General features: G+C 41.6%; 3 protein-coding genes across 3 annotated transcripts in view; 1 reads left to right on the top strand and 2 right to left on the bottom strand.

Moving 5' to 3' along the window:
• Window positions 1–5,088, bottom strand: part of LOC109467766 (sialin-like) — a 15,339-nt gene extending 10,251 nt beyond the window's left edge. The window contains exons 1-7 of the mRNA XM_019765818.1: window positions 4,793–5,088; window positions 3,864–4,061; window positions 3,425–3,508; window positions 2,705–2,860; window positions 2,276–2,363; window positions 2,008–2,094; window positions 1,585–1,591 (exon numbers count right to left, since the gene is read on the bottom strand). Of these exons, the coding sequence (XP_019621377.1) occupies window positions 1,585–1,591; window positions 2,008–2,094; window positions 2,276–2,363; window positions 2,705–2,860; window positions 3,425–3,508; window positions 3,864–4,061; window positions 4,793–4,882 (710 nt within the window). The 5' untranslated portion in view covers window positions 4,883–5,088. The remainder of the gene's footprint in view (window positions 1–1,584; window positions 1,592–2,007; window positions 2,095–2,275; window positions 2,364–2,704; window positions 2,861–3,424; window positions 3,509–3,863; window positions 4,062–4,792) is intronic.
• A 970-nt stretch (window positions 5,089–6,058) lies between these two features.
• On the top strand, window positions 6,059–13,085 carry LOC109467978 (sialin-like). Its single transcript, XM_019766160.1, has 13 exons — window positions 6,059–6,159; window positions 7,313–7,416; window positions 7,721–7,918; window positions 8,178–8,279; window positions 8,437–8,592; window positions 8,892–8,979; window positions 9,104–9,190; window positions 9,519–9,646; window positions 9,807–9,956; window positions 10,486–10,618; window positions 11,049–11,293; window positions 11,758–11,892; window positions 12,262–13,085. The coding sequence occupies exons 2-13, from the start codon at window positions 7,324–7,326 to the stop codon at window positions 12,355–12,357; spliced, it is 1,611 nt and encodes a 536-aa protein (XP_019621719.1). The 5' UTR covers window positions 6,059–6,159; window positions 7,313–7,323; the 3' UTR covers window positions 12,358–13,085.
• A 118-nt stretch (window positions 13,086–13,203) lies between these two features.
• LOC109467977 (CRAL-TRIO domain-containing protein C589.09, mitochondrial-like) overlaps window positions 13,204–22,461 on the bottom strand; it is a 14,168-nt gene continuing 4,910 nt past the window's right edge. The window contains exons 2-8 of the mRNA XM_019766159.1: window positions 17,365–17,466; window positions 15,492–15,663; window positions 15,017–15,043; window positions 14,552–14,748; window positions 14,283–14,367; window positions 13,886–14,097; window positions 13,204–13,417 (exon numbers count right to left, since the gene is read on the bottom strand). Coding sequence (XP_019621718.1) covers window positions 13,318–13,417; window positions 13,886–14,097; window positions 14,283–14,367; window positions 14,552–14,748; window positions 15,017–15,043; window positions 15,492–15,650 — 780 coding nt within the window. The 5' untranslated portion in view covers window positions 15,651–15,663; window positions 17,365–17,466 and the 3' untranslated portion in view covers window positions 13,204–13,317. The remainder of the gene's footprint in view (window positions 13,418–13,885; window positions 14,098–14,282; window positions 14,368–14,551; window positions 14,749–15,016; window positions 15,044–15,491; window positions 15,664–17,364; window positions 17,467–22,461) is intronic.

Genomic DNA, 22,461 nt, shown 5'->3' with positions numbered 1-22,461 from the left:
CTGTTCGTATTATTGACTCTGAAACTTATCCCAATAGAACTGTGGACTACCAACCCTAGGATACAATCGTATAAGATCTGTTCCAGATCTGTCTATGAAGGTTAGTGATGAGATAGACAAGGAAATTTCTACTCAAGCAACTGGGTAGATTTTGAAAACTGTCAGACATTTCGTCACTGACGAAAAGTAGAGGATGCTATTTGGAACGTCAGATAGTTTTCAAACTCTATCCAGTTGCTTGAGTAACCATTACCTTGTGTGTTCCAGATGTATTAACTGTATAAGATCTGCCTTTTGTGTATATGAAAGGTGAGTTAATGACTAGTTATAAAAAGTTCTTGTACTAACATCGTTATCCGTGATCAGCCCGACCAACAGCGGAGCGACGATGCCGGCAACAGTTCCCCCCATGTTGGCCAGGGCGAAGGTCATGCCGCTGAACCTGGGCGCGAACTCCACATGGACGGCGCGGAACCCTGCCACCGTCAGCCCGTTGCAGAACTCCTCGGCACACAGCAGGGCCACAGCGGCGACCGGATCACATCCGCTCAGGTTCGCCAGGATCACTCCGCAGATCGATGCACAGGCAAACCCTTTGTTCACAGAGCCATCAACAATAAAGAATATTTATCTCCATCATTTCACCATATGTCATGTAGGTAGCAAAAGATTCATATAATAAAACGTCTTGTATGATGAATTACAAAATGCTATAATAAAGGGAATTCTACAATTCTGATGGCTATGACAAACATATACTTGATTATTAGTTAAAACACAGCGCCTTTTCTGAGATAGGGAACCAAGGGGGCGCAAACTAAGTATGTGTGAGTCGGGCTGTTTCTATTGAAAGCTCATTGATAACGTCTATATCTACAAGGTCTGTATAATACGAGGTGCAGATTGGCACAATCTTACCTATGATAACGAATCCCCTTCTTATCCACACCTTGGGAATTTTCCCGCTTTGAATCAGGCGGTCAGCTACAAAGCTTGACGTCAGCATGGAGACCATACTAAGGAGGAACGGAAGAGCAGACAGCAGACCGTTCTAGAGGAGAAAAGGAGTCTTTTTAATGCACTACCAGATATTTCCTGACATCTATATTTGCAGTATTAACCGAGCAGCTTCGGTCCGTACCCATATTGTTGCATGTCACCTACAGGCAAACAGACATAGCTAAGTTCATTAACATAAATAATTTGGACTATCGTTATTACCGCATTGATGTTGAATCCCAACACAGTTTTCATGTAGTTCGGCAGTTGGGTAGTCAGGAAGTAGACTCCCCAGTTCGAACTGAACTGTCCAATGACGAGCGCCCAAACGGCAGGCGATGTGAGCAGCTTCAGCCAAGGAACTGCCGGTTTCTGTCAGACAAAATTTTGTGATCTTCAGTTTCTTTGGCATTCACAATACGTTTACATTACGTATATATACATAAATACTTTTCTTAGACTTACTACACCAATACCAACAGCAAGAGTAACAAGACGGGGTACATTTGACGAAAATCAATTTTTAAAGTTTTGAAAAAATCTTCTACCTGTTGTTCTCTAAGCCCGGTGCTGCCTTCGATGTACTTCTGTTCTTCCTCTGAGATTCGTGGATGTTTCGCGGGCGAGTCATAAGCCAGGAGAAGCCATGCTACCAGCCAAATTGCTACGGAAGCGCCTATGAACAAAAGCCCCAGAAATCTTTTGAACATTTTGAACCATTAGAACATTAACTAACTGAACTATTAAACTGATAAACAGCTAGATTTAGTACCAACAAAAGGCTACTGGGCTACAAATTTACATGCGTCTACCTGACACTCACCAATGCAAAAATTATGACTACTCGTATATGATGTTCTTATCCAGAGATACAAATCACTGACGCAGGATTCGGAAAACACTACAAGGAGCGCAAAAGTTCAGTTTTTATTCTATTACGGTGAAAACTATGACGTTTTGTGAGGCAAAACACAAAGAGCTAAATGAATTTTCAGTACGTGTTCTTACCGGGAATATAGAAGATAGCCTCCCAGCCCAGCTCAGCAGCTAGGAAGGCCGACAGCGGGTAGTTGATGACGTTACCAAGGGGCAACCCTGCATTGTTGTGACAATTAAACAGGATAAACCATATAGATACAAAAGCTAGCGTGAAACAATTGACAGAAGCAGGCTAATTTGTTTATTTCCGTACTGCCATATTGTCCCAACACCTTCATTAATACTACAGTGTGATCCAAGAGGGAAACAAAAAGTAAAAGTGCGCGTTATTTATTACCTATGTAGCAAAATGCCAGAAGTTTCGTCCTTTCGGTAGCAGGAGCCCATCGGCCCCAGAGTCCGTAGAAGGCGGGGAACAGAACTCCCTGGAAAATGTATGGTGAGTAACGTCTGTGGTGAACCAAAGAGGTTTAAAATCTCTTTAGACATAGGTGATCACGAGAATGGGAGGTCTTTGTAGTACATTATCCAACAGTCGCATCAATTTGAATATGAAACGCACGCGCGCTTAGCTTTGGTTGAACTATACATTTGGTATGTACTAGCAAGGACATTATAATGTCCTTGGTAGTAGTATTTATGCAGCTGGCCTATCATTGCATCATTAATCACGGCTTGGCTACAAAATTTTCAGTTTTTACTAGTCTTCAATACAACCACTTCATTGCCAAAAGATCATAATAGGATGTATAAAGGCGTAACTTACAGACACAAGTCCTAGGCTGAACCTGACAGCAAACATCGCCCAGGGACTCGCGCGTGAGGCCACGGGACTGAGAACGTTCAGCACCGCTCCGGCAAACATGCCTGTCCCGTACACTATCTTACCGCCCAGCTTGCGCTCCAGAACACCACCTACTACCTAATCGGAGAGAGAAGACATTTTGGTTCAAACTCTCCTTTATCTGCCTACCCATGAATGACAGCTATTCTTCCAGGAGAGGCTAGAGTACATAAGGACATTAATGTACAATTTAGATTACATTGTATACAATCATCACAAGACATAACGTGTGCTTTACTTATTCAGGCCCCGGCTAATGATGTATTTTACTAGTAGTCGTTTTCTTGTAGTCTCTTCAGCTACAAGACCAACGTTAAATTTTGGTAAAATCAACAGAAAAAAATTATTTTCACACCCTAATTTAGGGTTATGTAACCCTAATTTAGGGTTATGTAACCCTAATTTAGGGTTACGTAATCCTAATTTAGGGTTAACTAACCCTAATTTAGGGTTAGCTCAATTGAACTTAAATTATGGTTAGCTAACCCTTATTTAGGGTTATGTAACCCTAATTTAGGGTTATCTAACGCTAATAAATACTTTTTTGACCAAGTGACAAGAAAAATGAGCAGAGCTTGTATGGAATCTACCTTCCCAAAAACATCAACAGGGTTAATAAAGCCATTGATCTCAGTCACTCACCTGTGTGATGATGTAGCCATAAAAGTAGGCACCAAGTAGAACTCCCTTCACGCTCTCACTCCAGTCCAGTTCTCCTTGACTGTTCTGCGCAATTAAACAGTAGAAAGCTGGCCTGAGTGTCAACCTTTTTAGCTTTCGTCCGCTCCCCACGCTTCGCTACCGGCCGGTAATTTAAAAAGGCTGACATTCGGGCTAGTAGAATCACATTATAACAATCCTAACACACAGAGTAAAAGCTATTACTTAATGGTTTAGCATACATTCGTTGTACATTACCAACGTACCCTCTTATAAGCAGGATATCTCTGGTCCCATGTTTATGGCTGTCTTACAAAAGCCTCTTTGAAGCCTTCTGTACAATGTGTATAACGGCACATTCCATCTCTGTGTGTTTAAGAATAAGATCATACAAAAGTAGTACCAGGATAATATCCCCCACCTGTTCGGAGGTATTTGTCGGTCCACTGCTCGGACAGAGCTGGTAGTTTCCGGTTTGATTGGCAGCTGTCACTGCTGATGAACTGTTCACCATGACGACAATGGCTAAGGAAAATCCGCCCCTGGATGTGATCATCGCGATGTGGGCAAAGAAAAATATGACTGCCAGGACGTACCGAGCCGGGAGTCTGTCTGCTAGCTGTAGCGTAAATAGTAGTTAGTTGGTAGGATCATGGTCATTTGATGATTTAGCCATAATTTGTTTTCTGATTCGACATGTGACCTCAATTCTTAATTGTTAACTCTGTATTGCATTTGAATCTGTATTCATTTGTATATATTATATATATATGTTCTATGTATCTGATGAGCTCTGGAAGATTAGCCCCAACTGGCGCTAAAGGGTATCTTAATAAACCCATTAACTCAGAGGAAACCACACAGATGTGTTCTTGCAACGTACGGTTTATAGACTTGCCCTATAGGACAAACTCAAATCTGTCTGATCAGTGACATGTACTGAATACGTGTCAAACTATAAGTGATATCTTGACACCTCAAGATTGGCATTCTGACATCCCACTGTTTGACAACCTTCTTTGTTTCAATATTTACACCCTTCGCACTTAGTTAGACTTTTGTCCCTTTTGTCAAACTTGACTTGTTATACCCTTTGACACTCACAAGTGTCATTTCACCTAATTAAGATTCTCCTGTGTCTTAAAGGTTTACGCTGTATATTTTCCATATCATTATATTTGAAACTTGAAAGTGATATTCGTTCACCTAGAATTAGTTCACCTGCTAGTAATGGTAGATGCGTGCTTACCTAAGTTAAATTGATTGAAATGCTAGAGGTGAAACGCAGAAACTTATAAGAGTCTAGATTTTAAGATAGGCACACGTGAAAAAAAAGGATTTTCTACATACCCAACAGCAACCTCCTTTCTTCATATCGGACTTCTCCGTGTCACCACCAACACCATCTGATGGAGTCATGTCCTTACTTGTCGCATCCATTTCTCTTTACGTTTTGCGAAATAGACGGTACCTCGCGATCTCAATCAGAAAAATCTCTCAACTTCACTAAATTATGATCACTGCGTCGCATTGACTGTCAAAGGGTACGAAAAGTTGCTATATTATGGGAGACCTAACATGCTGTAACTTTAACTTACGCGTGTGTGTGTATTAGTGGCCAGGCGGTAACACGCCGTCTGTTTGAGTCTCCGCCCGACCTTTTACTTATATACCTAAAGCAGAATGACTTGGCATTATTACTGCCACCTTTAGACCTCTACTGCCAGAACATCTATACCGCCCTACATCACAAGCCATGCAAACATGTACATCATGTGTTACTGATAACAGCAATGCAATGCAATACCAGTCACCTGCAGACGTTTCACGTGACTTCATTTTATATTTAGTCCCACCTTTGGACCACCACAATGGAGTCAGTCTGACCCGTACATGACCGTGTTTGTTTTGTTAAACATCGTGGACACGTTGATAATTTTAAGAACATTGCATCAGGCAAAACGCCTAACGTTACACACTGCCATTACCTTTGAACCAGTGAGGCATTTGATTTAGTATTTGACAAAGTTGGACCTGTCAAATATGTATAGTGTAAAGGCATTATCATGAATTATGCAAATTAACCACTGATTTGCATGCATATGACTAGAACCGCGTGTCAATCATCATTTAAGCTATGTATATACCAAAAATCATTAAACAAAATTGGCCCTTGCAGTCCAAATATAGCTGCTAGGAGGCCCAAATCTACGCCACTTCCTCACGATCCCAAGTGCTACTTACTTTTAGGAATCATTATCATAATATATCAAGAACTTAGAAGATACATGTATCAGAAAAGTAAGTCCCACCGTCCTACAGTTCCTAAGAAAGTCGTTAGGGGGCATAATCTGTAGCCTGGGTACCATCCAGATTTTCGAGCGCTGCGGAGCTAAAATTCGGATGGTACCCATGCCAGGCTACATAATCTGACTAATTCTTTAACTTGCCAACACCAACATACGTTAAAAATCAATCCACAACTTCGAATTATCGAGTTATATTATTCACAAATCCCTTACGCACGCACGCTGGCACGCACACACACACATACACACACACACGCACACGTGTTGTGACGTAGTTTAAAGCCACTTGTGATTGGTGCAATTATAATACGCACAAACGTTGTCAATATTTACTTTGGCTTTGTACAATAGCACAGGCTGCTCATTGTGATACATACTACTTCATTGAGAGGACGCAATAGCTAACAGGTGAGTTATTTGACGCGGTTTATTTTGAGATATCTCCATTTTCTGGAGTTCCATTTTGGTGTATACGGCCCTGTTTTAGGACAGAACGTTAGATGACATATCTTTGTCGTGATATACTGCGATATTTTGCTTCCGCCTGGCCATGACAAAAAACGTCTACTGCGTTATGTCAGGAGTTGTGGTGACAGCATTTATGCGTCAGCAAGAGAAGTTTTAAAGACACATTCAAATAAACCTGAAATTTTTAATCCTAATTCTACATGTTTCTTGAGGTGGTCACCACCTTTAATTTCAAATCACCCCTTCCAATGGGGGATTTCACTCAATATGCCTGGTGTTCTTCAGTGTGTCTAGAACGTGGTTCAGGATAGGAGCACTGCATGTGTTATTCACATGTCACAATCAGGTGTCAGTCAGAGGCAAAGAGAAGTATACTTATACTTGTACAAACACAAATCATTGTGGAAACTCGGGGACGGTGGCGACATTTTAGTAAACAAATGCATTTCCGTGAGAAGAGGGACTTGGTACCAACTAAGCGGGGGAGTAGTTTCCGAGAAACCCTCAGTCAAGTGGCGCGCCTTTCCTGGAACTTCTATTGTATGGATTACTTCCGTGTTAAACATTGACGGACCTTCTGCGACCAGTACGGTCAATGACATCATACACATCGTCGTTGATTGTGGTTAACTACTCTGAACTACTCTTATCATAGTTCTTGAATAGATTGCTAGATCTATTTTAAACTTTCGTTTCTTGTTTTCCTAGTTGACAAAAGGCGCTAAGCACGTATTTGAACAGAACAAAGCTAGCCAGGCGTAGGGGACGTTGACTGTTGACTTGAATGTGTTTTGTTGGTGGAAATGGGCACTAGCTGTATAACCTATATGTATCTTGGAATGGGTCATGTGTTATAATCCGAACACTAGACGTAGATATGGAGGGACAATGCTATACCGAAAGGCATGCACACTTAGGAACATCAGAAGGGGCCTAGTGAAACCATGTATAAAGCAAAGTAATGTGGTTCACTTTTTGAGTGGTGAAGGATTACTTTTATGAGGACACTTTACAAGCACAAGTTTGCCTACAAAGTGAGCTAATAAGAGTCACTATATCTTATCCATGTTACATGTTTATTGTGTTTTGACAGGACTGTACGAAATGAGCACCGAAAAGAGTGTGACGAAGGAACTGATCGGCAGCAATGGGGCAACCCCGGCCCAGGGCGACAAAAAGAAGAAAAGTTGTTGCTCAGTGCGTACTAAGACCTGATATTTACCCCATTGATTTTTTTCAATAAAATACAAAAATACTAGTATTCCGATTCTTTTAAAACATGTCACGATGTTCTTTTCCATCTTTTTATTGATATTGACGTTTATTTGTTAATAATCATGTCAGATCTAAAGTACGTCCTTGTTTAGATCCATACTTGGTATGGGGTCTTTTCTTGTACATTCTTCCTTTGTGTGTTCAATCTTAACCTCAAGTTCACAAACTTGGCGTGCTCGTTTGAGAATTGCTCTTGTCTACTTCAGCATTTGTTGTTTCCCAGTAGATCGCCGACAGAATCCCGGCGCGGTACATCCTGACCGCCCTGTTCTTCTTCGGCATCGTGGCGCTACAGACTACCAGACACGGCTTCAGCGTCGCCATTGTCGTCATGACCAACCGTTCAGCGTCTGCGAGAGCCGTTAACCAAACAGCCATATATCACGACTGCCCGAGCAGCGGGCCTATTAACGTGTCTGTACAGGTAAGATCAGGAGCTAGGTTGTTACCTCCGCGTACGGAGGTATTGTTTTGAGTGGGTGACGGTGGTCTGTCTGTGGTTTTGTGTGTTTATGTAAGCATGTAACAAACTTCATGAACGTGTTTGCACAGGTAAGAACAACAGTCTTAGAGTACGGGGGTATTGTTTTGGGTGGGTTTGCCTGTGGGTTTGTGTGCATATTTGTCCAAAGAGAAAAAAAAAAAAAAACTTAATGTAACAAATTGCACGCTTACATGCACAGAGAGCAGGCGGTGATCGTGAGCTGGGAGAACGTTTTGAGTGGAGTGAGAGCATCAAGGGAACCTTACTTGGAGCCTACTTCTATGGCTACATCATCACTCAGGTAAGATGTCAAACACGTTGACCTATCAAGTGTTCAGATGTGTTTAAAGTTAAAACTTTCGATCCAACACAAAGAATGCTTTGCATTTGATGCTGTGAATCAGTGAAACAAGAGATAAACGAATCTTTAGATCTGGTACCCTACAATATTTTCCCAGGTTGTGGGTGGGGTGTTGGAACAGAAGCTTGGCGGGAAGATTGTGTTCGGGACCAGCCTGATGCTAGCGGCCGTGCTGAACGCGCTGGGGCCTGTAGCGGCAAGGTCCGGCGCCTGGTCCATGTTCGCCGTGCGGTTCTGTCTGGGACTCGTGACAGTGAGCTTTCTTGCTTTCCTTATGCAGCGAAAAACAGGAATGTAAAAATGATACAATCGCGGGCTAAACACGGCAAAAATTAATAACAAACGTTTTTTAAGTAGTTCAATGATTATGACATGTTCAAGTAAGAAAGAAAACTCGAATGAAATTTACTTCCTAAACAGGCAAACTTACTCTAGTCTGTTAACGGTTTTGTCTTAAGCTCAAGTCCTTATAGTGCAACAACAACAAAGTCTCTCCAGATTATATTGAGTTTACTTTTCATCACTACAATATTATAATGCTCCGTGCTTCAGGGTGTTTCCCTGCCAGCTATGTACGGAGTCTGGGGCCGGTGGGCGCCTCCTACAGAACGGACGAGACTGCTGGCATTCTGCTACATAGGTTTGTTTGTTTGTTTGTTTGTTTGTTTGTTTGTTTGTTTGTTTTGCAGCCATGATTTTGGGTCGAACAATGATTGAATGTTTTGCTGTTTATCATTCATTTCAATTCTTCTATTCCAAAACAGCCTTGTCCTTCGGCGGTGTCATCACCTTTCCGTTATCGTCCAGCCTGGCAGATGAGTTTGGCTGGCCTGCCGTCTTCTACATCCCTGGTTTGTGTACAGAATATCCACATTTTAATATCACAGAATACAGTTTAGATCTTCAGATGATATGTTTTATATATAAGGAATTGCTGTTCTGACAAAATCGTTAACAGACTAGAGTTTGTGGTTAGAAAGTACTTTTTCCGTCAAGTTCTGTTGTTTTTTTCTTTCTTTAACACGTATTGTTGTCGAAGTTCTCAAAACGTTTAATTTTTCGTAACTTTGTTTGTTGTTATTTTGCAACAAAGTTACGAAAGACTGCTACACCTGCGCAAATATGTTAACCTAATGAAGATCTTTGTGTTCCAAAAGGTTTCCTTCTATTTTGATTTAGGGAGTTTTGTGGCCGCCTGGCTGGTGGCTTGGGTGCTTCTGGCGTATGACTCGCCTTCAAAACATCCAAGAATTCTGGAGAAAGAGCAGAAGTACATCGAAGATGGCATCGGTATGAAAACTCAACAGGTGGGAAACGTAAAGTTTTAATTTCTTAATGTTGAATGAACTGATATTTGCATGGTTATTAAAGCGTTTGTGGAAGTACATATGTTACTTTTAATGGAGACTTATGTATTTGATGGAGACATATTTATAAAGATGAAAATAACCTCCTTGGTGCTCTCAGAAACTGCCAGTGCCGTGGCGACATGTCCTGACGTCACTTCCTGTCTGGGCCCTGATCGTGGGACAGTTCAGCTCGCTGTGGGGCACATACCTGCTGCTGACGCAACTGCCCAACTACATGAAGAACGTGCTGGGCTTCAACATCAGGACGGTAAATAACAACACAGATTTCTCTATGCTTTTTATGTGCTGGGATTGAACATATCGGGACGGCTTTGCCACCCAAGTGCTTAACAGTGCCTTCTGTGACACACACACACAATGGCAGTCAATTGTCGAATAAAACTAGTAAGTATGAATGCCAAACTGATATTCAACTTTTCCCCCATCAGCTGTTCTTTTAAAAGAAGCAAAAACCGAAGAGCTCTAGCTCAGAAACGAGGCTTCTTTTATCTTTTTTTAACATGGTCACAGGGCTATTTATAAGACTCTCACTACGTTCGAACACTCAAACAAAGTCTTTCTTATAACTGGTTAGCCTCTACCAGGCTTCGGGAGGCGGCTGGAAAGAGAAGAAGTCGGACAAATAGAGAGATAGCATCCCAGGGGAGTTAGTCTGCTAGAGAGTACGCTCGGGAGCGGCAAACAGTTCTCTCCAGCAGTAACAGCTGGTATTTTTCCAAGTAACGTTACATGTATAGTTGATACTAATGATAGCAATTTTTCTATGTTGCTGGTAGAACGGGTTGCTGTCTGCCCTTCCCCCTCTCCTGGCGATGATATCAATGATGCTGTCCAGTTTCCTGGCAGACTACCTCATCAAACGCGGGACTATCCGTAAAGTGTGGATCCGCAGGAGTTTCGTGATCACAGGTGAGGTCTTATGCGAAAAACAAAACGACACAGAGCGTGTCAACGTATGTAATCTTCCTACGCTCGTAATTCTTCCTCGACCATAGCAAAGACGTCTGTCTACTGTGTATGATCCTTCACTCAGAAGTGAAAAAGGATCTGCGTAAATGCGATATTTGAGTTTTATAACGATGCCTCTGGTTGAGATAACAGAAGAAATGTATCACATTGTTCCCATGTATCACAGGCCCTATATGTTCATACATGTACAACTGTCTTAAGAAGCGAGAAGTTAACAAGTAGTTCACATTTAATACTAGTATAGTTTTAGTAAGATATTACTGTTATTTTACATTTGCTTTATTCCTGTATGACCTGTACTTAGCGTGTAAGAGCATAAACGTACATAAAAGGTATTTTCTTCATTGTTGCATCCCTACGTTTACCGCAGGGTTCACCGGCATGGTAATCTGCGGGATCGTGCTGGCTAACCTGGGCGGATGTGACCGTACCGCTGCCGTGGCCCTCCTCTGTCTCCTGCAGGCCTTCAGCGGCACGACCAACGCCGGCTTCCGCGCGGTCCACATCGAGTTCGCGCCCAGGTTCAGCGGAGTCACCTTCTCCCTGGCCAACACGGCGGGGACCCTGCCGGGCATCTTCGCGCCGATGTTGGTCGGAGTCGTCCTGGAGAATGACGTAAGTGGCCCGCCTTATACCCGGTCGGGGCCCGGTCGGACTTATTTGCATGAGCGAAAAATTATAACAATTTATATCAAGAATATACACAAATAGTGCTCATGAATATTCATGTTAATTTTTTTTTCAAGTTGTCTTTAAAATTGTACTTTTCGTTCTCGTCACCTGCCCGGTCAGGCCCCGGCTTGGCAATGCGACTCCAGCAGATGTCATGACTTTGATCAAAAAGCCAGTCGGTAAAGAAATGTATTGCATCCCAAGTCGAGGGGAGTGCCGCGAGCAAATGTTGTCTTACGGAAGGAATACACACTCAGGTTATTTCCTGTCTATATCGCCGTATCAAAATGCGCCTTAAAATGACTCGAGCGTGGCAACTCTGTTTGGAGTGGAGTGCCAACCTCGCGTGCGATGAAGAGACTCACGCTGTGTAAATCTTCATTTTCGATCCCCCCTGTATTGTACAGCCCACGGTTGCCGGCTGGTCTAAGGTGTTCTACACGGGAGCGGCCATCCAGGCTGCCGGGTGTGTCTTCACCGTGGTGTTCATGCGCACTGACGTCCAGCCGTGGGCTCGGGGAGAGGGCGACCAAGGAGCCAAGGTTAGGTCAAAGACAAATTCACATTTCTAATGACCTTAAATTAGACAAACCTCTGATCCTTCAACATGTCTGCTCATAGCTTTTCACCATCGTAGATAAGCAAGAGGTCGAATTTAGTTGATATGCTATTTTAGTGCTAGGTGTAGTGCTAGCTTGCTCATGTATAATGTCTATACAAGCTACTCCTTTGTATACACAATCAAGGTTTAAAACCTCCTTGGTACAATAAAGGTCTTCATTCATTCATTCATTAAGTGATCCAATTACGTCACAATGATCACCGGTTTTATTACATAAATGTAGTGTAACATAATGTATAATGCATAAAAAAGGTCTGGATAACTGAAATAATTTTCAACCGTCTAACAGAATACTGTACCAGAAAACTACAAAGACACCCTGCCTGGAAACGGACAAGCTGAGATGAGTGCTAAAAAGTTCCTGGAGGAGGAAACAAACGTGTAAATTTGCTGTGTGTGACCAGAACTACAAGACCGGCAAAGTCATGGTCAACGTCATGATGTTATTTTTTTCTTCTTTGATGGTGAAACGTTGTGTTGTGTGAATGTGCATATGAGGTTACCTATTTCTGCACATTTATATAGCTTTAATGTTAATGTTGTAATTACTTCAGAGGGTAAAATTAAAAGTTCTGTTTATCAGTAATTTTGACATTACAAATTATTGTACTTAAACCATATTTTTAAAACAAATAAGTGCTCCTTTTATTCGTAAAGCCTGTGTAAATTTCTATTTTCTTGTGTATTCAGACAACCTGGGCATAAGCTTAGCCAAGAATTCTCAATACCCCAGGAAGGCCATATTGTTACTTCAACCATTTCAGTCAAACTAAGAACACACATCTTTCAGCACTGCTGGACTATGCTATGGAGAATTTGTTTTGTTACCAATAAGTATACAATAAAGTTGTAAGATACATGTGCATAATACCTTCCTGATAAATATAATAACACTTTGAGGATAAAATACATGTACAAGCATTTTTTCTGAGTACTGCACAGTATTTACCCTGATTCCATAGATACATGTATATACACACAAAATACTAACCTGTACTTTGAGGACTCACAACATTACTCTTAATAGAATTATCCACACCTCATAAAATAATGACAGCATACATATCATACCAATGTACCATCCTTACAATAAAACCTTTGACCCTCTTATTGCAGATATGTCCTGGTATATTGCAATAAAATGGCATACATGTGAATAATCCTGATATGGTACTGAGGTAAAATGCTGGGTTAAAAGAGTTTGTTGATAATAATACCATACTTCTAAAATATGCTTTTCTACTTCTAACCTAGAAGCTTATGTGATTTCTAAGCTCTTTGTTCAAAACTACACTGTATATGTCCATTGTGGCTAATAATGAGGTGTAACAAACAGAGAGACGTGTCAGAAGAGAGTCCTGGGTAGGGCATCCACACCGATGTATTCTGACAGCTCCTCTTCACTGTAGACAAAGGCAACTTTCTTCCGTGTTCTCTCATCCAACCTACAGGGAAAACCGCAAATCTGGATAAGCAAATACGGATTAGCCACTGACGACTAAATTACAACTGCTATCAACAGAAACAGAAGAATCTGTATTGGTAATGACACAGGCACATTCATCAATGGATGTTGTACGATTTTGATGCCATAGAATTTCCAAGGAGGCTGTGACAGACTTAACAGCCAACAAGCATCTATGACAGCTTTTTCGGAAACAAGAATTTTGTAGCACACATGCCCTCATACTGTGATCGTATGATGATGGTACAACACATTTGAATGGACCTGAAAACAAGCTTCAATCCTCTCAGAAATTTAGAGATATATCCTGATTATTCTACATGTCAAACAAATGTCACAAAAACAAAATCAATTTTATACAAATAATATGTTCTGTCCTTGGTGCTGAATCAACTTCATATGTGCCACCATATAAACAACAGAACCTACTACAGAATTTGATACTTACCAAGGTCTGATGATGAGCCAGCAGCCTGAAAACAAAGTTGGAGCATTGACAATGAGGCACACCCCCAGTCTCTCAGGGAAGTATCTCTGTAGCAGCATGATGAGAGTCTTCACAAACTGATAGTCCATGTTCCTCAGGCTGAAGTCCTTCATGTCGAACAGGACACAGATGTTGTCTATCTCACCTTGGTCAGACATGTTGGAGAGTGTTTCCTAGAAAAATAGAGTCAATACAATTGTACAGTTAGTAAAATTCAATATTCTAAAGCAAAAAACAAACATACACAGTATACAGTTAAACACAGTCCATGAATGGAGACAATTAACAAAAACCTGTTTTCCTCAAAACTACTTTTGCTGAGTAAGATTCACATTTATAAGATGTTTAGAATACTAACCAACATGTAGACGGTGAACTTTGTAAGCACATCCATGTCCCTGTTCTTGGTATCATGAAGATGTACAGTTACCAGAATAATGGGCCTGTTTGAAGCAAAAAACACATGGTTCTGTATTCAAAAACTATAGACAACATTCAACAGCTATCTTGACTCACACAACCAATATTATCAAGATATGTAAATTTACCCAAAGTCACCACCAGTGTAGAAATGTCAAATTTAATATTATAATTTCTTATTTACTGTACTGTAATTATGCTCTGTACCTTCCCATTTTATCTCTTTCCTCCAGAATGATGCCCTTTCCCGTAGCTAACTCAGACTGGATTGCAGGGTCTTCTGGCTTGATGTTTTCTACACCATACTTTTGTCTCCACTTCTCACACTTCACATAAACCTTGTGAGCCTCTGGGACTGTCAGGTGGGCTCTTAGGAACCTCCTTAGGGCCTTGTCAGGAACATCCTGCAGAAAAAAATGTCTTATGAACCTGAGATAATGTAAATGAAAGTTTCACACATTGCAAAGGCTTATCTCCTGAAATAAAGTTCTAACATACATGCAGCTCTCTTTCACTGCAGAAAAACTGGGCTTCACTCCTTAAATGCAAGTTAAGTCTAATAATGGTTACTTTAGGCAATAAATAACACCAGTACAGATTTGCCATGTGTATACATTGCTATTTGCACATTACTCAATTTGCAGTTCCTACAATGACATTAGAAATACTTACCTTGATCTGTTCTCCTGTCTTTGCATCGTGTAATTCAGAAATGAAAAATAAGAAAAAAATCAGACACAGATTTGACACATTTTCACTGCCACTTGCTCCATCATATTCCCAAGGGAATGACATTATAACTGCGATTTATCCCCTGGGACTCTCCCTACAATGAAAATGACCTCAGAAATTGGGAGAGCGTAGATTCTCCAACAATAACAACATAATTGTCTATTCCCACGAAGGACAGAGAACACAATAGCTTACTCATTCTTATCCCTTTTAAATAACACTGATTGCAATTGTGTAATAAAGGAAAACTCCAAATGAGATGGGACTGTTCAGAGAGGGGTGGCAGATTCACAAGTATCGACCTTACCTATATCACATTAACCATAAAAAACAATCAAACAGTAAAACAGAAATTAGATATACACTGTTCAATAACTCAATTTGCCAACACTGCAAATGAACACATGTTACCGACCTTTCTAAGTACCTCCCTGAGTGAGTCCACATTTTCCTGACAGTCTGGCTCGACCTTCTGTCGTGCTTTAGTCCCGCCAGCAGCCATAACGACAGGTATGCTGGGATACAACGATCTAAACACTCGTATGCACCTGGGCAGGATTGCACCGTATCCCATCAGGCACCTGAACCTGAAAGGGGTCAGCTAGGGTCAATGTCCATATATATAGTCCATGAGAATACAATAAGTGCATATCAAACAAGATGCATTATAAGGCCACACCGTCTTAATTTTATGGATGACATCCTCTGAAGACCCCCAAATTAGTGCGCGCAGGCGAATAAAAAAAAAATCCAGCCAAAAATAAAAATGCTACTAAACCACAGGAATACAAAGCTGGTACTGTAAATTTGCGGCAATACATAGCGACGTATTCGACAAGCCGGCACACGCTGGCTTTTTGCAGAATTTATGAATTTGCACTGTACGTATGTACTGACATCTTCAGTCGTGGAGCTTCGGTAGTCGATGTCCGGAGTAAGACTGACTAGCTGAGACTTCGGGACCGCCCAAGAGCTTTATAGCCTCCGCAGGCAGGCTTCTTGGCGGGCTCTTTTGCTTATCCTGTGCTGTTTTCTGATTTATGCTAGTCCTGATTGTACCGGACTTTTAACAGTCATCTAGCCTTAAGACGTTTAGAAACCCACCACAATAAAAACTGATACAAAACCAGAAAATAGCTCATGATTAGCAAAGAAAAACTGCCTAGAATCCTGTTTTGGAGGCTAAATTAGGTGTATTCTTGGGTGGAACCTAAAATTACTGATCCGAACATCAAAGGAAAGGTCATTCAATGGTATTTAACAGCGATAACTTTAAATATCTAGCGTAAGATGTGAAGTGATGTGACCCAAACATCAATTCTATGAAAGGAAAGGTCATTCAATGGATTTAACTGTTTACAGCGATAACCTTAAATCTAGCATAAGATGTAAAATGACAGTTTATTTAAAGGATAAAAATGTATTGTGTAGGTAATTTCCATTCGATTTTCTGTATTTTCTATCAAGGTATTCCTGTGGCTTTTACGTGAATACAAAATCCGTACATTTGTCGACAAAGTATGTCTCTCCTCACCTCACTTCACCTCAACTAACAAGTTAATCACTGGAAGTTAAAGGCTGCGATTATTTGGGTGTTTCTTCCTAACAGAACGCCACTGAAAGGTCATGTAAGGATGATATCCTCTGAAGACCCCCAAACTAGTGTGCGTGGGCGAATAAAAAAAATTCCGACCAAGAATAAAAATGCTACTAAACCACAGGAATACGAAGCATGTTCTGTAAATTTGAGGCAGTGCATAGCGACGTATACGTATACGACAAGCCAGCAAATGCTGGCTATTCGTGAAATTTATGAATTCGCACTGTAGGTATGTATTAAGATCTTGAGTCGTGGAGCTTCAGTAGCCTGAGTATCATTCTCCATAGTTACCTCTGGCTCCCTATTGTCGCTAATTACCATGGACTACCCAGGCCTAGAGCCAGGCCAGAGCCTCAGAGGACGTGATCTTTTTTTTTGTCTTTTGGAGAACAGGCGAAAATCGGCGCGGATGTCATCCATAAAATTAGGTCGGTGTGACCCAGAGTTACTTGTATGGCAAGAGGGGGGGGAGGGTACAAAAGAAGTATGTGAATGTACTCTCATACATGATTGTAGAGATGTTTAAGCTTTTTCTAAATTAGTAGCTTGGTTTGTTAATTTAAACTTAAAAGCTTTGCATTGTCATTTTAAGGATCAGTTTTGCTCTGAAGAATACTGGTGAACATGCCTCAGGGCAGTCATTACAGATGATTACTAGAACAGTTGACCAGACAGACAACATGACTACCTGACATTTGTTGACAGACCAGCTCTTCCATCAACAGGTCAGCAGCAAAAACAAGTCAGCAGCAATAATATTATCAGCTATCAAAGACAGCAGCTTTGGCACCTGCAACAGGGAAATGAAGCAGTCTGGACATGACAGCTCTCTGCATTTAACTGTTAGATTTAACGTTAACACAGTTACATCATGTTATGTAACACAGGTAAACCATGAGAGAAAAAAATGCAAACTAGATAGAAATATTAGCGGTTGCTAATATAGACAGGTTCGCGTTGTAGTGTAAGCTAAATCGGCTAAGATTGCACAACGGACGTGCCCCATGACCTTCGACCTTTTGGGGGTCATGCAGGCGTCAACAGCGCCCTCCCCACGCCTCGCCCGTCCGTTTTCGTGGGCAAATTTCTGCTTTTTTTAGAGGTTTCGGGACCTAAAAACTCACACCAGGGGGAGAAATAAGCCACATACGTTATTTTCATGGTAAACATCGCTAAAATGGACCAGCTATATCACACCGAACGGCTTGTTACACTCAATCTTTGCACATTTGATTGCAGGAGTTGTTTAAAGTTGAACACACCACAGCTTCAAGGCCACATACTCGCCGCACATACTCCTGTTTACCTGAGGGAGTATCGGTGTATGTAGCGCCACAAGCTGTGTCCTTGAGAGTGCTCAGACTGCCAACTTTGGCCTGAGGTTATGGCGAAGGGAAATGAGGTCACGGAGAACAGAACAGATTCGGTGGCACTGCGTTTTCCCTGTTTAGACGGGAATACGAAGAGATACAGAAAATGTGCTGTGTCTCAGCCCTTTCAATGCAGGATGATTTGTTTGAAAAATCTCCGAGAGAGGATAACTAAACAACCATTTGACGGGTCGTCGTGATTTTTTGTATGTAGGTAGCTTAAGTGATGCTTGACACAATTAAACTACAATTATGCAAATCAGGATCTAACTTTCATAATTAATGTGGACATTCTATAAATCTGCTTTATTCCATATTAGGGCTATGAAACACTTTTGACATATGTAATTGAAAGCGACAAAATCATTGGCAGATATTGATTATGTAAATGAAGACGTAATTTGCATAATTAATGGAAGAATTGGTACAATTTTATGTTGGTAACTGCTGGAGACATAAATCGTCCGTCTTTGCTCTCTTCCAAGGAATACCACTATCACTTGCCTTAATGCATATTTGTTAAGTGAATGCGTGGAAGCTGTAAGTATAAGGTATGGAGAAGTACAACAATCATCCTCAGGTAAAGTGAAACATGGTGCTTAAGCTCTTCAAGTCAAGTATACATTGCGACTTCGTCTTCACTTCGCGCGCTGATAGTGATTATAACGCAAACCCCCTAGGTCCGCTGCGCTCGTACAATCGGCCTGTTCTTCTAGTACTGCATGGGTGCCATCTCTTCTGTAACGGGGTGGTTCAGGGTTAAGTGCACTCGGGGAGTCCCGTTACAACACGAATGGCACCTATTTATATAATATCCAAGCAGATCATTCGGTGGCAAGGCAGTATCCGATTTGGCCAGACGAGTGTCCATGGCTGTCACTGTATGATCTGATCAGAGATTACGCATCCAGGCTTATAGATCTGATGAAAACCACAATGGGTCCGGGACAGATGAAACGACGCGTACTAGTATATCTCTCAGCGGGTAGCTTCCTTATGTTATGGTCATATTTCGAAACGGCTTCCGGTCGAGCGGTTTTCGGGTCCGACAAGTATGATATGGCAAACGATAACACGCGATCAAGAAACAGGCCAGAGTTTTGCATCAGAAATCAACTTCATTTCTCTAGTATCTGTTACATGTGATTAAAATGTTAAAAAAGATAATTTCATACGAACACATACCGTAAGTTAATGTTTAAATTACAAATATGCTTGACTGTCTCATGTTCTCCAGCAATACAGTTTGTATATGTGTAAGGAGCCCCCCCTCCCCCGATTGTACGCTAACTGTATACTAGTATTGTGACTGCCATGTTTTCGCAAAGTTGTGTTCCACATCCCTTCTGTACGCCTCAAGGACACAGTTGACCTTGCAACCACTGTACGTCTCTCAAATTGATAGAGGCCGGGTGTTACTGTAATGACAGCCGTTCGCACCGGAAGGAGACCGTTTGTAACCTGTAATTACTCACAGCCAAGGTTCGGTAGTCACTATGTTCGGCAGTGTTGAACCGGATAACTAACAATGTCATGATTGTAAGACGAATAGCAGGCGGCGCAAGAAGGGAAAGCTTACCTCCCCATTCCGGACATGGTTTGGCCCACATGTCGATCCCTTCCTATGAACAAACTATGTGTATCAAAGATATAGGAAATTGGAACGCTATATTGGGAGGGTTCCACAGCGTCAGAACCCGGTTCACCAAAAGGACGTGAACTCGGTGACGTTGACCTGAAAGGTTAGTAGATAATCCCTAAAGTGAAGGTTAATCGGAAGGAACGTGCTTTTTTTCTCACAGGCTAGCCTGGCACGCTATATTCCAGCGGAAAGCCTTCAAAACATGACAGATTTTATCCAAATTGAAATATTTTGGCCAATCCGTTATTGCATTTATAATAGGAAAGAACAAATTTGTGTACGAATTTGGGTACAAATTTGGGTACGACTTGGCGACCACCTGTTCTCTAGGACGCAGAACTTCACTCCGAGGGCCAAGTTGGCTATGACTTAGGGTCTGGTACTCCGCGGGGCTGGAAAGGGACTTTCTAATCCGAAATCCCCTGCCATTCAGCCCCCGTCTATTGTGGACAAAAGAGAAGACGCCAATCAACCATCTGAACTAACTTTGGAGGCTCCTGTCACCCTCGGAATCATCACAGTTAGAGAGGACAGTCCGGAGGTCTCTGACCCGGGTCGTGACCCGTTACATCTGTAATCCTCACACAATTTTCGTACTTGCGTGTGAATTTTATGGAATTTGAACGAAAACCTACGGCTCTAGGAGGTTGAGATGTTACCGACTCCATGATACCCTTCCTGCACATATCTAACGGTGGATCTCCATGCTCGTGTTCACCTCGGAACTACTTACTGTACTACCCCTCAACTTGGCCTCGGGGCCCGGTTTAACTGTATACTGTAGGTCATGTTCTTCTGGCTATACAATTACGNCTGGCCTTTTTACGGAATTTTATCCGTTCTGTACGTATGTACTGAGTTCTTGAGTCGTGGAGCTTCGGTAGCCTAACCCAAATCACGATAAGACTGGATACCAGGCTAGACGGTCGTTTGTTTTGAAGCCTTTTCGTTCTAAATAGCGTTTGTTTGACGTCTGAATCTCGCTGGTTCATTGTCGGCAAGGATCGTTTAATTTCTTACTTGTAAATCTTTTTAAACATTGTGGTTACATAATCCGTTGCTTTTCGTCTGCCATATCCTCTGTTTTCGGATAATTTCTACTGATTTCCAGAATCTTGCCAAATTCTATTGTATGGATAAATTCTGTGTTTTAATCCCCGTCTGAACGGCGTTTCTTAGAACTTATTCTCAATATACAGCTGTGAATTATATGATCATTTAGTATGTTTATATTTAGTCGCATGTTGAGTCTGTTTTTATGCTGCCAGTCTCACGTGTATAAGGTTACCATTTCACTGCAGGTGCACCGTTAGGAAATACAAACAGTGACAAGGTCACCTTTTTCTGACCTATGGAGTTAATTGCTTGACCTCTCTAATATCTTCGCTTTGGCGCACAAAATATTCCCAAACTGCAGAGCTGTCAAGCGCCATTAATCACAAACTGACTTTGTTGACGGGACCTGGATCATTGAATCTGGCCTTTGATCGTTCAATGTATAGAGACGGGCTCCACGCAGCTGAAATGAGTCACCATTAGAACATGTTGAGTTCCAATGCTAAGCCAACAACACATTCTGTTTAATTGTCAGCAGGCACTTTTGTGAATCCGCTGAAACTTCTTTGTATTAGCTTAAGCCAGCTTATGTTTTGGATATGGACGGCGCCGACGTCGTCAGTGGGCGGTGCATCGATAACTGCCAACGGGGCGATGACGATGTGATGACGATGCCTCAATTTTATTTTTCAGTGTCCCTTGGTTGGACGTTACAAACATCCTCGTATTTCTTCTGCAGGTTGTAATCTTCCCCACCGACCTCTGCTTGGAGAGCACAGATCGTTCACGTCAAGCCGCCGCCGGACACGCCCTCATCCTTCGAGGCAACCGATGTCTACATCCCCGGTCCTGAGACATCCGTTCCCGATCCCGATAGAACTGTGGGCAGGGGCCAGAAAGTGAGCCTGCGCCGTGTGCCTGGTTTGTACACCGTTATTTTATTGAAACCGATAATTTTTCTGTAATTTTCTTTATAGAAAATGATTATTTTTCTGTTATTATTTCATATTAAACGACTAATTTTTTGTCATTAGTTTATATAGAAAATGACTACAACACTTTGTATTAGCCTAGTAGTTGTATGTATGTATGACAGTATGAATGTATGTATGTCTAAGTCAAATAGTGCATCTTTTGTCTCCAATTTTCTACATATGTCTGTAATGTGTATGTTAAGTCTTGACCTGTACCTAGCCCGTCGTGGCATGAATGTACAATAAAGGTATTTCAGATTTCAAATTATTACCTTCGCCAAGAAGGTTATGTTTTCAGTAGCGTTTGTTTGTCTGTTTGTCTGTCTGTCTGTTTGTGAACAGCATAACTCAAGAAGCTTAATATGTATTGTCATGAAACTTGGTAGGTGGGTAGGTCTTGATGAGACCTAGAAATGATTAGATTCTGGGCCCCCTGGCGGCTTTTGTTGGTACTGCAGCAGAACTTCCGGTTTTGATATCTCGCGATCTGGACATGCTAGGGTGACGAATTTTGGTTGGTAGATAGCTCTTGAGGTGGGGAAGAAGTGACATGAGTTTGGGCCCCCTAGCAGCTTGTTCTGGACTGCAGGAGCGTTTCTTGAAAAATCTCCGAAGGTTGATAACTCAAGAACCGGTTGACGGATTGTCATGATTTTTGGTATGTAGGTAGCTGAAGTGATACTTGACATAATCAGATGACAATTATGCAAATCAGGAGTTAATTTGCATAATTAATGAGGACA

The sequence above is a fragment of the Branchiostoma belcheri genome, unplaced genomic scaffold (assembly GCF_001625305.1).
Source record: "Branchiostoma belcheri isolate BF01 breed outbred unplaced genomic scaffold, Haploidv18h27 scaffold19, whole genome shotgun sequence".
NCBI classification, from domain to species: Eukaryota; Metazoa; Chordata; class Leptocardii; order Amphioxiformes; family Branchiostomatidae; genus Branchiostoma; species Branchiostoma belcheri.
Note: the sequence above shows the minus strand (reverse complement) of the source record. Positions and strands in the feature narration are given on the sequence as shown.

Coding starts and splice junctions, on each gene's coding strand:
- LOC109467978 (XM_019766160.1), top strand. CDS start 7,324: ATGAGCACCGAAAAGAGTGTGACGAAGGAACTGATCGGCAGCAATGGG. Junction 8,280..8,436: donor ATGGCTACATCATCACTCAG/GTAAGATGTCAA, acceptor ATATTTTCCCAG/GTTGTGGGTGGGGTGTTGGA. Junction 8,593..8,891: donor TCTGTCTGGGACTCGTGACA/GTGAGCTTTCTT, acceptor TCCGTGCTTCAG/GGTGTTTCCCTGCCAGCTAT.